We start from the raw sequence: 14,611 nt of genomic DNA on the forward strand, positions 1-14,611 counted from the left end.
CTTCTTCATCTCTGACCTTACAAGAAGTCATCGACATTGTGTCAACAAGAGGGAGATGGATCTCTGTGTGTGAACATGGAAAGTCAACACTGCTCAACCCTGTTCAGTCACGGGCATATCATACAAGGCTGATGATTTCGGGTCCCTAATAAAAAACACACAAAGACTTTTTCTTTTTAACTTTTTTGGTTTATTCTACCAGGACCAGAGAAGCTGTGAAATGTTTTTGAATGAAGCGTAGTATAAACTAACTATAACCACTTCAAAAGTAGCTGTTTTTTTATTTGCTCAAATAAATTGGTCACATTGGAAAGCAGCAAAAACTTACGCAAACTCTCTCTCAGGGTAAAGTAAGGTAAAAAACAAACAAACAAACTAAACAAACCCAGGGGGACAACAAGGAGGAAGTGGACTTGTTATTGGCTTGTATAGAAATCCCCTGAGAGATGCCCATGTGGTTGGATAGATAACACATTTTGGACTTATAGAGCTTTTATAGAGGCTTTATTGGAAGCAGGCATTGTCTCAGAGATTTGCAGGGATTTTGCCTTTAAAAAGAAACTGGCCTATTTTTCAAAGCTATGACTCGGCACATCATTGATCCCTTCAAAAGGAGTACTTATCTCGGTAGCACTGAGTCATTTCCTTTAGCTCATTCTCAGTGGTTTGTTGCTGCTACGTTTGAGTGACAGTCAAAGGAAACGCAGCTACAGTAACCTCTCTCCCATATTTATATGCAAGATACACAATGTAAGATCACTGTGAGACAAAGGGAAGAGAGTTGCACAGGCTTCCTCTGCAGGAGTGTCAGTGATGTCCCCTTGTGGATTAACAGGCTTGTTATTGGCCCCATGGTGGGCCAAACTGCAGCACAACGCCTCGCTAACAGGCTTGCTTTCCCTCTCTATTGCTGTGTTCTCAAAGATGCACACAAACTGAGCTTTCATGCAGATTTGAACACTTGCACATGCAAGTTTGTGTGCCTTCGCAGCACAGCAAACAACACAAATTGGCTAAAACAGACAGAACATATATTTAGCTCTCTGTGCACGAAGTGTGACGTTTTAGAGTAAAAAATGGATGCAATAAGATGGTGGAAAAATCTGAGTGAAGGAAGGTAAGGGGGAGGGAAATGGATGAGAATGGGGGTAAAATTGAAACAGACGCACGAGAACACGCTGTATGAGGTTTGAGTGGGATGAGGCAGGAGGGAAAGTGGATTGAAATGAAAGTATGGCACAGAAAGTGATGGAGGGCAGGTGAAAACCACTGGGGTTCTGTGTCTGCAAAAGCCTTTTTTAATTAACTCACAGCAGACAGAATAAACTGGAGAAAGTCGCTACCATTAAAAAGATATTTCCCTTCTCGAACCAGATTAGCCTCCCCAGGTACTGGGGCTACTTCAATTTTCAGACAGGGCGGATACGGTTATCGCAAATAGCTGACGGCCGTCGTCATAAAGTGCAGCTTTTAGCAGAGTCAGAATTAATAAAATGAACTTATTGTTAATTCATCTGCTCTATTTTAGTGAGAGAAAAAAGGATGATTATGTGGAAACATTTTCAAACATTTGCTGCCAAACTGCTTGCAAAATCTGATGCTAAATAATAATTTTTTTACCTTTGTGTCTCCTGTGCTTTTTACTTCCTATTCCGCTAATTACCCGCTTGAATTACCCCACCTTAGCTGTTTCCACCTGTGCTCTGTTCTCACCTGCCTCTCATTGTGCAATCAGTCCTGTGTGTCTACATAATCCTACCTTCACCTTCATCAAGTCAGTTTTTCCCCCATGTTTTACTGGTTCTTAGTGTCTGGATACGCCCTGTTTAGTCCAGTGACTGCAGTGGACATTGGTTTTTTTTTCAGATTTTTGCCAATTAAGGCACTTCTTTTTCATTGTTATTCCACCAAACTCTACATTCTGCACTCAGCTCTTCTCTTCACCTCAGTCCAGGACAATAAAGGTTTTAACTGTGGACGTTGCAAATCAAAAAGTATGATAAACACAACTTATCAATCCTTCAGTTTACTCACATTTGTCAGATCTTTCAGCCACGTTTCATGGACTGCTGTGGCATTTAGTCAGTAAGACAATTTCCAGAAAATATTAAATGCCATCAAACATTTTGATATGCACAGAAGTAATTAATATATTTAACAAAGGTGAATTAAAGCCAGGGTATAATTGGGCACATACTGGCTATAATGTACGCACTTCCACCTGTGATTTCCCTGCTTTAAGTCGTAGGGCTGTTCATTGTTAGCATGTTTAGCAACACTTAAACGCAGCCACATGAATAAAGTCTGCATACAGGGAACAATCATCTTACAGTGACTGATTTGCCATTACTTACTTGTAAAACCATTGACAGCTACTCTGTTGGGATGATAGAAACCTTTCCTGCAGTGGCACTTGTACTTGTCCAAGACAAATCCGTGACCACGGATCGGCAAACACTGAGAAGAGAAGACCAGAGACAAAAATGAGTGCAGTTTAAGCTAGAATAAGTTTTACAATCAACAGCGTTTAATCGTGACATCTTGTAATGCAGACACAGACGTGAAAACTATTAAAATATGTCAATACCAAAGCAAAAAGTAAAGCCCGCAAACAGACTGAGATCAAGTGCCTTGCGGGAGGGACACGGGTCTAATTATTTAAGTTGTGAGATTCCTCTTTCTGTCTAACTGTGCCTCCTCATCTCTCCATATTAAATTAGTAAAGCCTCTTCCATTTGATTGAACGTGTGATAGGGAGTAGACTGAGAAGAGCAGAGAAAAACACGAGGGGTGTCAGGGGGCACCCTTGGCAGACTTTGTGTGCTGTTTGCCAAATTACAAGACATAATTAATAGCTAAATTAAGAACAGACTTATTTGCCTGATTAGAGAATCGCCATTAATTCTATTTCTTGTGGGAATGAGATTTCATCATCTCCCCAGTACAAACACATTTTCCCCTCTCATTCTTGCTCTCCTTCAAAAACTCCTTTACTGTTTTGTTTTTTTTTTCTCCACACTACGTGAACATGTTTTTCTAAGCCAAGACGATAATGACTTATGAATCCAAAGAAACGACAAGGGGCCCAGAATAGCAACGGTACTTTAGCTGACACTTGACACGCTATGAAGTGTTTGTGACCTGACTGAGAGATCTAGAGGAAAGGCCGGTGGCAACGTCAAAATGAAGCACCAGTCACTGTGATGCTCTTCACAGCGGACTGGACTCGGCATGTCTTGAGAGGCTGCTATTTCTGACTGTCTCCCAAGGTCCTTGGTGAGGGCTGAATGCATTTTTCAGTCCGAGAGTGTGCGCTCCTCAGTCGAAGCCTTGAGAGGCCAGCCAGGACTCAAAAGCCCAAGGTAATTACCAGGTTACTATTCAGTGGACAACTTCCTCAAGTAAATTCCACTGAAGAGGCCAAAGTATATGAAGTGACTCTTCACTAATCTGTCGAAGACGACTTGTCGTTTTAGTGGTGAGACCCTCGAAAGTGAATCTGTGTAGAGTGATTTTCCTCACCGCTGTACTCAAACACTATATAATACCCACACGGCTCGTAACGAAGTAGATGCTTATTTCAAGACATACCCTCTATGTCACGTATCTGTCAAGTATTGGCGGAGAGACGACCCAAATGCAGGTAAAAATCCTTAGAAAGCATGTTTTTATTGGCTGTTAGAAAAACGCACGGTCCGAAACCGTGGGTGCTGTCTAGTATTTATAAAATGTCCTCCCACTTCCTTTACCCTAATCGATTTACCTGGAAAATGTCAAGAAATGTATAAAGAAGTTATATGCACATAGCATTATAGTTTAGTATATTATAGTATATTTATATTTTAGAATCCTTAACAACATGGCGACAAATCTCATCTGTGTTGCAGCCTCAACATCCAGAAAATGCACACCCTGTGTGATCTCACTTTGTTGTTTGAGCCGGGCCATATAAACAAGAACCACCAGTGAAAAACGTCAATTTATCCCAACAGCTGGAATTTTAAAGGAAAAGGAAGACGTGCTTGGATGAGGAAATCAATTAAAGGCAATCCCAAAGACTAAAACTACAATGACAACCTGAATCTTCAAAGATGACAACAATCTGTTTTGATAAGAAGCAGAGTTATTCACAGGAGCCTAATGTTCATAGTTCGGCTGTGGGCTTAACATAGCGACTTGTTGAAGGTTTATTATGGCTGCCAAACAGTTTCTGAGCACATTTGATTGTTTGAAACAAAAATGAAACATATGCAAAAGCAGACAATCAGAAAGGAGGGAAAAGAACAAAAGCAGGAAATAAAAGCAAAACAAGACAGCTGAGAAACCAAACCTTCAAAGTAAAATAGGAAGTAACCAAAAGATAACTAATTAACCACAAGGCATCACGACAGATAAAGGGGAACGCAGAAAGCAGAAAACAACACTAGAGACAACCGAACACTAACAGAACCGCTGACATTTTGTTATATATTTTATGCTATTAGTGTCACATGCTTTGAATATATTCCCCCATCATGCTTTTTTAAGCACTCTTCCACCAGTCATGTTCATGGGGAATAAAAAAAGAGTTTTTCTTTAAAATAAGTTTTACAGTAGCTTCTGTTCATTTTCGTTTATGCACAGACTGTGTATTGAAGGGTGTAGCCACAGTGATATGATTCACTGGTTTGTGAAGCCCCATCTGGAAGCCTTAAACAAAGTATTAAACACTCTGTTTTGAAAACAGACATATGAAGCTAGAGCTGACTGTCAAACTACAGTTTGACACTGCATGCTCATAGTGTAGCAACTTCTCATTCAGAAAGTAGCCATGCCCGAAAGCATTCCCTGCTGCTGTCATCTGGTTCTCTCTGAAGAGCAACATTAGTTACCCAATAAACATCATGTTATATTTAGTAAGATTTGAAACTAGTGACCACAAAGAAAACAGACCAAATGTTCATTAGCAAAGTGTTTAGTGTGGCTATAGAAAAAGTGACCATCAGTCTTTATGTAGCCAGAGGAGTTGCCCTCAGCTGGTCAGCAACAATAGAGGTGCGACTCCTCAGCCATCCTTTATATACAGTCTGTGGGTTTGTTGTTATACTGTTGACTAAAGGATATGTTAAACCTCACTAGAAATAAATTATTTCATAGTGAAAGGCAGGTATATTTTGTAAAATTTAGTTACAGTGAAGATCACACAGAATTATCACCCAACCTGCACAGCATTTTAGCATCTTTAGCTCAGTGTGGTCTTGTAGCTTTACTGCACTAAGCAGCTGTTTAGTGAGAAGTTCTAGAGGTCCATCTGTGCAGCTCTAAAGAGTGTATGAACAGAGTTAGTGACTTGTTGTGTTTCACGTAAAGAGTGCTGCAGGAGCTTATGAATCAGTTTTGGAGTTAAGTACATCAGGTCTGACTCAGAGAAGTGACTCCAAATAGGCTTATACTGCTAAAAGCATAGGTGAGTAATAACACACTTGAATGGTGATGATGTATGAGTAATTATCTTAATATGCCACTCCATTATCTTGCAAACTTGTTAACTTGTAATAACATATGCAAACAAGAGCACAGATACTCTAGAGAACAATGAGGGAGAAGAATATAGTTCATTATTATAAAAGTCTTACAGATTCAGAATTTGATTACTTTCTTTTGTAAAAACGCATTTTACTGATACTTGTTTTGTACTTAATAAAATGGAGGCTTATGAAGCTTATGGACCTGATTTTTCTTTGCTTATTATTGGCTTGAAATGACAGCCAGAGGTAAGTGCAAACTGCCAAGCCACTCAAAACCAGATACTCAGATTGGACATTGATGAGTGAAATGAATGAGCGCATAAATAAGGTGCTTAGGAAGCTGTTTGGATTTCACTGGATAGTTTTAGCTCCGCACTGTCTAGAGACCAAAAAAAAAAAATCACAGGATTGAATCTGTAAAGCAGATGATGCGCCATATTGGCGAGTTGTCCATCTTTCATCTGAATCCACCTGCTCTTGCTTTAAATGAGGACTGTGGAACAACAAAAAGTCTGGTAACTGATTTCCCCACTGATTCTCCAAAAGTCACCACCTCAGGACAGGTTCATCGTGCTACAGCTACTGCCTGCCACTGTTAATATTCCCACCTGATGGAGACACTAGGAGAAACTGTCAGAGACAGGTGTGTGTGTGTGTGTGTGTGTGCCAGCATGCATATTTTTAGTGTGTGTGACAGGGGGAGCCAGGAATAGCCCTGGCAGTACATCCCATTCCTGCCTGCTGTGGTGACTGATGCAGGGGCTCAGATGTGGAGTTTGTTGAAGGGAGAAGCAGTCCACCTCTGAGCTACCTGCCATCAATCACATGTGATCTCAGGCAGAAGACTGGTACATTTCAAAGGACTGTAAAATGCAAAGCCACAAGAAATCTTTCATCTTAAAAAAACAAGATAATGTTCTTAGAAAATTAGTCATAAAACAGTAATTGTATCTTTTACATTGTTTTTTGAACCATATTGACAATCGGTACAACTGTTCCTCTGCTCGTTAATCCAAATATCTAATCAGCCGATAGCACGGCAGCAAGTCAGTGCAATTAGGTATGTAGACATAGTCAGGATGTCTTACTGAATGTCAAACTGAGCATCAGGATGCAGCATAAAGGTAATTTAAATGACTTTTAAACGGCATTTCAGAAACTGCTTATTTGCCGGGATTTTCCAACACAACCAACTTTAGGGTTTAAAGAGAAAATATCCAGTGAGCAGCAGGCCTCTGAGCTAAAATGTGTTATCAGTCAAGGTCAGAGTAGAATGGCTAGACTTCATCAAGCTGAAATAACCACTCGTTGCAAACCAAGGTTTGCAGAAGAGCATCTCTGAATACACAACCCATTTAATGCTGAAGCAGCAGAAGACCATTCTGGGTGTCACTCTCTAAGCCCAAAACTGGACTCTCTGATGAGCTGATGACCATGCCACACATGTCATACTGTACTCAAATGGCCTTCACGGTCACCAGATCTGAATCCAGTAGAGGATTTTTGGGATGTGGTGGAACAGGAGATTCGCATTATCACGTGCAGCCAAAACATCTGCAGCTACTGTGTGAAGCTTTGTTCCCAATTTTGACCAAAATCTCTGAGGAATGTTTCCAGCACCTTGTTGAATCTATCCAATGAAGAATCAAGACTGGAGGGGTTCAATCCACCAACAAAGCAGCTGTGCAGCAAGATGCAGTAAACACTTTAAGTTTGTAAATAATGATGAATATTGTAAAAGATTAACATGGGGCTATCATTCTTTCCCTTATATACACTGTTACAATGGTGGACGCTCACATAGGGTAAAGTCGTCCTTATGAGTAAAACTGAAAATGAGTGAAAATGAACACATCTTTCAAAATGTTTTATGGAGATGTGCACAATTCTAAGTTACCAAGAAAATGACTTTTAGCAAGAAACAATTACCTAAGCCTATCACTGACAGAATATTGTCTAAGATCAACGCAGTATATTTGAAATTTAAGTCTTGGAACAATGAGTCAAATCAAAGATCATTATGTACATGCATCTCATCAAATGTGTTTGAAGTGTTTTCGAGTTTCAAGGGTTTTTTTGTGATGTAGAACGTTTTATGATGTAACTGACTAAACAACTGATTGCTGGAGGAAAGTATTTGCAGTTAAATCAATAAAAGAAGGCTTTCAAATATAAATATATCACTGCCATTGTCTATTCTGCATTCTGTTATGTAGGCTAAATCTTCTGTGCTTATAAAGCAACACAGTGTTATGGTATTTCAAAGGAAGCACACACAGGCAGTGACCTACTTCTATATGCATGACATCTTCTATTAATTATGGTCCAGGCAGGGAAGCTGCAGGAACCCTATTGCAATTGTTCTGATTTTTCTTCTGTTGCTTCTTCTCGTTTTAATTTATATTTCCCTGCAAAATGTGGAGCTTCAGACCGGGAAGCACGAAATATAAAGACAGTATTGCAAATTCCAGCCATGTAAATAATCAAATTTCTGATTTCTGAAATGATCCCAGAATAAGATGTAAGTAAATCGATTTATTCTTTACGACAGTCGCGTGTATAAGAGACGTGCAGCGCTTGTATTGTAGCGAGTGCCTCAGACACTCCAGGTTTACCCATCAGCGTTGCTCATTGTTGTTTACCTCCCAGCTGTGGCAGCTGTCAGTCACGCACACTCTGACACGCTAATTGTCATGGTGACTTGGTGCCTTTGTGTTAGAGTGCATTGTGCTCTCAGACCAACCTTTACTGCCTACAACAGGTACGTACACACAACTGGCGGCATGCTTCACACCCACACTCAGACTCCCTCTCTCTGCGCTGCCTCTAACAGACCACATTTTAATCATTAATGTCTGATTTTTTTTTTGTTATAATTTTAATTCAAATTTGACCTGAAAAAGCACCAAACAGAAATCCATTTAAGCTCAGCTCAAGCTTTATTTAACTTGAATAATATACCTTGGAATATTACTCTTGACTTGGACACAGAGAATTTGTGGTTTGTTTCTTATTAAGGACTATTTTCAATAGTTTGGATAAACAGCATAGCTTCTGATTTCTTATGTGGCTCTATGTGGGATGATGTTTTAGACAAAAGAACGCCTCCAGCAGTTTTTGTCCTTTCCTGTTTCAGCACAACAATAATGCTCTCATGCAATAAATAAATAAATAAATAAGATTTTGTGTCAGAACCTCTGTCCTGATACGTCCTTATCAACCGACACCCAGCCTCTCTAATGCTTTTGTGACTCATGGGATCAAATTCCTGCAGCCGGGATCCAAAAATGTGGAGGAGAGCCCAAAACCGGAGGAACCAGAAAAGCAGAGGTTTACACACTGGTGGATGTTTCCGTGGTAACTTAGTGTATTAAAATCAATAGAATCTAAGCGTCTGCTCTGTGGTAGGGGTCTTTTGTCAAAGATAGTTACAGTTTATTTCTAAAAATTAATCTTTTTGCCGCCATGTTTCAGATTCATAGCAGTGCACAGCTGCACCTCAATCCATGTTGATCTTTTTTTAATGACCCTGAAAGGCCTGACATTGTATCTCACCTTTGACCTGTGCATTAACAGTGAATAGAGAGCATTATTGAACTCGAGACTAATTTGTTTGGGCAAAGCAGGGCCAGATAACAACACCACTTCAATTGTATTCATTTCAGATCAGGCCACTTCAGGTTTTAAAATGTTTTTTACAAGTAAGTTATTATCATTATTGTGGCTATTACAGCATTAGAACCATCATTTTCCAAACCCATGGGCAATAATAAATTATTACTCTTGTGACCCCATAAGTAGTCTCTTTGGTAGTTGTAAAAAACAATGAGTGGCCTCTGTTTGGCATAAACAAATCCTTATGGTCCAAAACCTTTTTAAATTATTGGCACAAAGAAAAAAAAAAATCATACAGTATCGTTTGTTGATACTAGATTTTTCTTTGGTAATGCAATTTTTCTGACTTATTTACATTTCATGGGGTTTCTGCAATACCAACATCAATCAACATTTTGTTTCAGGGTTTTGAGTTGCTTTAGGATGTTTGGACTTGTGTTGATGATTAGTAGTTTAGTCTGTTTGGTTTCTCTCTTTTTGTTGCTTAAAGTAATCTTGCATTTTGACCACCAGTCAGCGTTCACAGAGTCTGAATAATTGTAAGATCATAGAGTGGTGGTCCTGAGACCAGGAGGAGACCCTGGGTGGGTCATGTCAGGACATCGTGTTTAAGAATCTGCAGATCCATCTCTTGCATTTAAGGTTGTACTAAAAGAAGCTTTAAGCTTTTACTCTTCTACAGTTAGTTTTTTGTTTTATCTTTGGGTTACTTTGAGTTTGTTATCATGTCTGTGTTTAGTTCTCTGAGTATCCCCCCTTGAATACTCATTGATGCTACAGCATCTCCCTGTTCCAGTTATGGTTCTTATTCATTTCCTGCTTTATTCTGTTAAGTAGTTCACTCTTTTATCTTGTTTTTGGCTTTACTTCCTGTTAGTTGATTGTCTTTATTATATTCAGCTGTGCCTTGTTCACCACTTCCCTAATCAGCCCTCTGTGTATATACAGTCCAGTCCAGTGTTTGTTACGTTCTCTGCTTTGTCTTCATGTTTTCATTGTTCCTTGTATTCTTTGAACTCTGGTTAGCTGAAACGTTTCATTATCTCTTAAGCAGCTTATGTCCAAATAATGATGTTTGGTTGATTTTTATTCTGTAAAGTTGCATTTTTAACACTATCACACAGTGTGGACTTCATTGACGGTGACAAACGTTAGAGCACTTACATCGTCTGCACATCCAATTCTTGACAAATCCATTGTAAACTTCTTTTTTTACTATTTAGTAGGTACCAAATAAGAAGAGGATAGGTCTGAGAAGAGATAGGGTTCGCTGTAACTATGAAGTAACTAGAGTAATTATAACAGTATAATATTGTGTACACTTTCAACATCTATTTTGTCCAGGCAAAGTCTTCCTCCCTCACCTCTGTATGGCATAAAGCATGAAAGCAAAAAAACAAAAAAACAAATCTAAAATTAAGTTTATCTTCTTTAATTGATGCAGAGGCCAGGAGTCTTCTACCTGAATGGGAAACCAGAACTACCTTAATTTTGTTAGCTAATTAGAGCCTGCCAAGGACTCTTCCTCATTTTGAAATAGCCCACGCTCTTCCAGTCCAGCATAGCGCCTAATCAAGCACTAATTAGCCTCTGTAGATATTTGTAATGATCCTGCAGTTCAGCAAAAACCCAGAGGAAAATTTTTTTATCCAATCATTGCACACTGAACTATAGAATACACAGAAAGCAGGTTAGGCGGAGAAGGACGAGGAGGAGGGCAATTTATCCTGTTTGCATGTGTGTGCAGAGCAGGCAGTAAATTATCAGCTCGAGATGTGTATGCAGGCACGAGGGAAATTAGAGGATGCATGTTTGTTTTTATTTTGAAGGAAGTTGTACGAGGGAAATCAGACGATGCATGTTTGTTTTTATTTTGAAGGAAGTTGTACGAGGGAAATCAGACGATGCATGTTTGTTTTTATTTTGAAGGAAGTTGTACGCGGTGTGCTGAACACTCAGGCATCCTGTTGCATTTCTCACCCTTCAGTGAGAGCTCTGAAAAAAAAATGCATGCAAGTGACTTCCCATCCAGTCTCTTGTGTGGGTCGCTTCCCACGTGCTCTTTAAACCTTCTGTTTGCATGCAGTTAGAAGAAAGTTGGCTTGAAGGGGTCTAAGGAGGTTGGACTTCTTTGAGTTTCGTGAAGACATTTCCCATCTGAGAAGCTTCTTCAATTCTAAAGGTTTGAAAAAAAGTCATGGGTTATTACCATTTCTCCAATTTTTGGCATATGTGATGAAGCACATAATCAATAGTGGGTCAACAACCCTTTTAAGGGACAGCCCTAAGTAGGGTTTAATACCTGGGACTCGCCACCATTTGGCTTTAGAACTGAAACTCTTGGATGAGAGGAGAAACCTTGTCATGAAACTTAAAGAAGTCCAGTCGCTTTCTTTCCAAGCTCCTTAGATTACCATGACCTAGATGACTGAGAACCTGCACAAACATTTTGGCATCAAGAGAGGAGAAAGCTATATGAGATGGCTTGTTTTCAAGCAGCAGATGAAGTGAAGAACAGGAACGTGGCCCATTTTAAGATAAATAAGGATTATTTTGAGCGCTAAAGATCATGCAAAGTTACTTATAGAGCTAGAAATGAGCATAAACAGTCCACTTTAATGATGAGAAGATAAATTAAATTAGAGTAGCAAGAATATAGTTCACAGATTTTGTAGCTGTCTGTTTTTTGTGAGAGAGAATAACAGAGAGGTCAAAAGAAGAGAGTGTCTGACGTCAATTTTTATTTTTGCTTCGGGCTAGTATTGTACTTTTTTCTTCTTCTTCTTCTTCTTTTTTTTCTTTAGCTTTTAGGGCAAAGATGGGGCAATGCATCTTGGCACTGGTTATGGCTATGAAATTTAAGGCTTGTGCAGACTCACCAGCAAACACAGAGGCAACACACACAAAGTCTACACAGTGGCAGTGACACTGCAGACTGCTGGATGACTGTGGCTCCCTGCTCAGAGGGACAGCTAGACAGGCAGCCAGGCCTTTAAACGAGGTCAACTAGCAGGAGTTTAACCGGAGCGGAGCTGCACTGACAGCAAGGCCTCGCTTTGGGTACAGTCCAAAGACCAAAGCCTAAACACCAGCAAGATAAACAGTCTGGCCTACGGGGAGCTTAACACTGCCATCAGAATGAGACGAGTAAACACATAGAGCTTCTTAGTGCACACAACAGACACTGCATGGATATTGCTTTCATAATCACATTTGCAGATTATGTATGTGTCAAAACAAACTAGCCAGGCAAATTTAGCCACACTGTACAATGCAAGTGATTCTTGCAACTTGCAGCAGACACATAAGCACTGAAAAAAGCATCGTCAGTGGGCACAGGGACAGAGGTCATGAATGCCTGGGATGTCTGCTGCTTTTGTTCATTGATATATTTCAGAGGCTGTTCTGTACCTGCCTTAGCTTGTTAGCTGAGCATCTCTAGTTCATCAGGCCTTCATTTGAACTATTATAATTGAGTGAAATGTAATTTTTCTGTGTTGTGATTTTTCCCATATTCTCTTAATACAAGGCTGACAGGCAGTTCATGGCAGCAACTGAGGGAATGCGAATAAAAGCAGTGAGAATCCTCAGGCACCCTTTGGCAGACCTAGATGAGGAATTACATTTCATCGATATATTAGGATCTTTCAGGAGTAAAAGACGTGGGTGAAAAGAAGCCTGCTGCCAAGTCATTGTCACTGCTACTACCTTATCTTTTTGCCCGTGCACCCACACTGTTCTTTTCCCAATTTTTTTGTTTGTAGCCACACAGCTGCACTCATTTTACATCCAATCTCATGGGTCCCTAGACAAATGTTTTACCTTTACTTTCAGCCCGTCTCTTATCCTCTCTGGGCCGACTGTTTGCTTTCTGCGTCAGCTGACGCCGTGCTGCTACGGCTGGGTAGAGCGGATGCAAGACTTTGCCCGGGGGCAACTGTATTCAAGCCTTCAAAGTGTTTCCACGTAAATTCAGAGTTCCAGGATTATTCACATAGCCAATTAGTGCGACAGCATTTAAAGAGGCCTGCACTGCTGGGGGCAGGGAGCCACAGTTAACACCAAAAGTATCTTGTGATCTCTCCTCACTGTGCATTATGGCCAACAGCTCTCTACCTTGATGTTGTCATCTTGAAAACCACTGAAGCGAAAACACTGTGGCCCACAGAGCATCTTATTTGTGTCCAGTGGGGAGATTAATTTTGTTCATCAGCGGTTTTATTCATCCTGCGTTAACAGGATATCAGAATAACAAACAGAATCCTCAATATTGAGGATATGGGTTATTTTTAATGTTGCATGCTTTTCCAAACTGAATACTAAAAACAGAAACGTCACCATTTAAAATTTGCAGTTTAAAAAAAAAAGAGGAAAAACTACATATGGGGAAAAACTTTACTTTTCCTCCATATATATGTGGGGAAGAAAGTAGATTTTCCCCACATAAATTATATTATTTCTTAAAATAAACTGTATATGTATGTAAATAGACAGTAGAAATTACAGTATTACTATATAAATACTGTAAAAATAGAGAATCGCTACATACACACTATAGAAATGACATTATTGCTCTCTGTGTAGATTCTCAGTCAACTAAATTATGGTCATTCAAGGAATGTGAATGTTAACGTTAGATATAATACTGTATGTTTTTTATTGTATTGTCCTCTAAAACAAATAAAAAAAAACCTTGAATAAATTACAATATAGTCACTGAAAATTTTACAGTAAAGAAATTGCAGCCTTGCTTCAAGTATTTTAATGTAAAAATTTATGTTTTTCAATATATAGTGTAGTTTATATTTTTTAAAAAGTGCTTCCAGAGGGAGCTTTGTAAATATCTGAGGAATTATGAATCATTTGAGTGAGTCTGTTTGTTCTGAGGCCCAGTACTCATGTTTGTGACTATATTAGTTATGTTAGATCCTTCTGTTAAAGTTTATGTAGCAAAGGAATTCATTTTACAGAATATGGGTGCTAACCTTATGCCCACCCTCCAACAGTCTTTTGCTTTGCCTATACCCTTCAACTTTGCCAGTATGGGTGATCCTACCTGGTATAACTCTAAGGATCACTGATGCATGCAAGCTCCTTGACCAAAACAAGGTGGTAACCTAACAGGGGTTAGGAGGAAGGGCCTTCAACATCTTGGAGGCACATGATACTGTGTAGTGAAAGAGTTCTTGGAAGCCAAAGGAGAAAACATCCACGCAAATACTTCTTGAGGTGAATAGTTAGGAAGAACGGGATATTAGTCCTTAGATGGATGAACAACCTATCGCGGGATATTAGCTATTTTTTGAGCAGTTATCCAATTCAGGGTCCCAAAGGTTAGAGCCTACCCCAACAAACCCAATCATGCATGTCTTTGGTTTGTGGTAGGGAGACGGAGTACTTGGAGAAAACCTATACACATACAAGCACAGGGAGAATAAGGCAATCACAGAAACTGAAAAGTCCTATAACTAAACAGTTATATCAGTGGC

At 39.5% G+C, this 14,611-nt stretch overlaps 1 protein-coding gene across 3 annotated transcripts in view; it reads right to left on the reverse strand.

Annotated features, from left to right (window-relative positions):
• The window catches only part of gpr158a (G protein-coupled receptor 158a), a 95,766-nt gene that overhangs the window by 46,897 nt on the left and 34,258 nt on the right, over positions 1–14,611 (reverse strand). For all 3 annotated transcript variants that reach the window (XM_085172328.1, XM_085172327.1, XM_085172329.1), the window contains exon 3: positions 2,355–2,457. In XM_085172328.1, the coding sequence (XP_085028454.1) occupies positions 2,355–2,457 (103 nt within the window). The remainder of the gene's footprint in view (positions 1–2,354; positions 2,458–14,611) is intronic.

Source organism: Neolamprologus multifasciatus, chromosome 9 (genome assembly GCF_963576455.1).
Source record: "Neolamprologus multifasciatus chromosome 9, fNeoMul1.2, whole genome shotgun sequence".
Classification (NCBI taxonomy): domain Eukaryota; kingdom Metazoa; phylum Chordata; class Actinopteri; order Cichliformes; family Cichlidae; genus Neolamprologus; species Neolamprologus multifasciatus.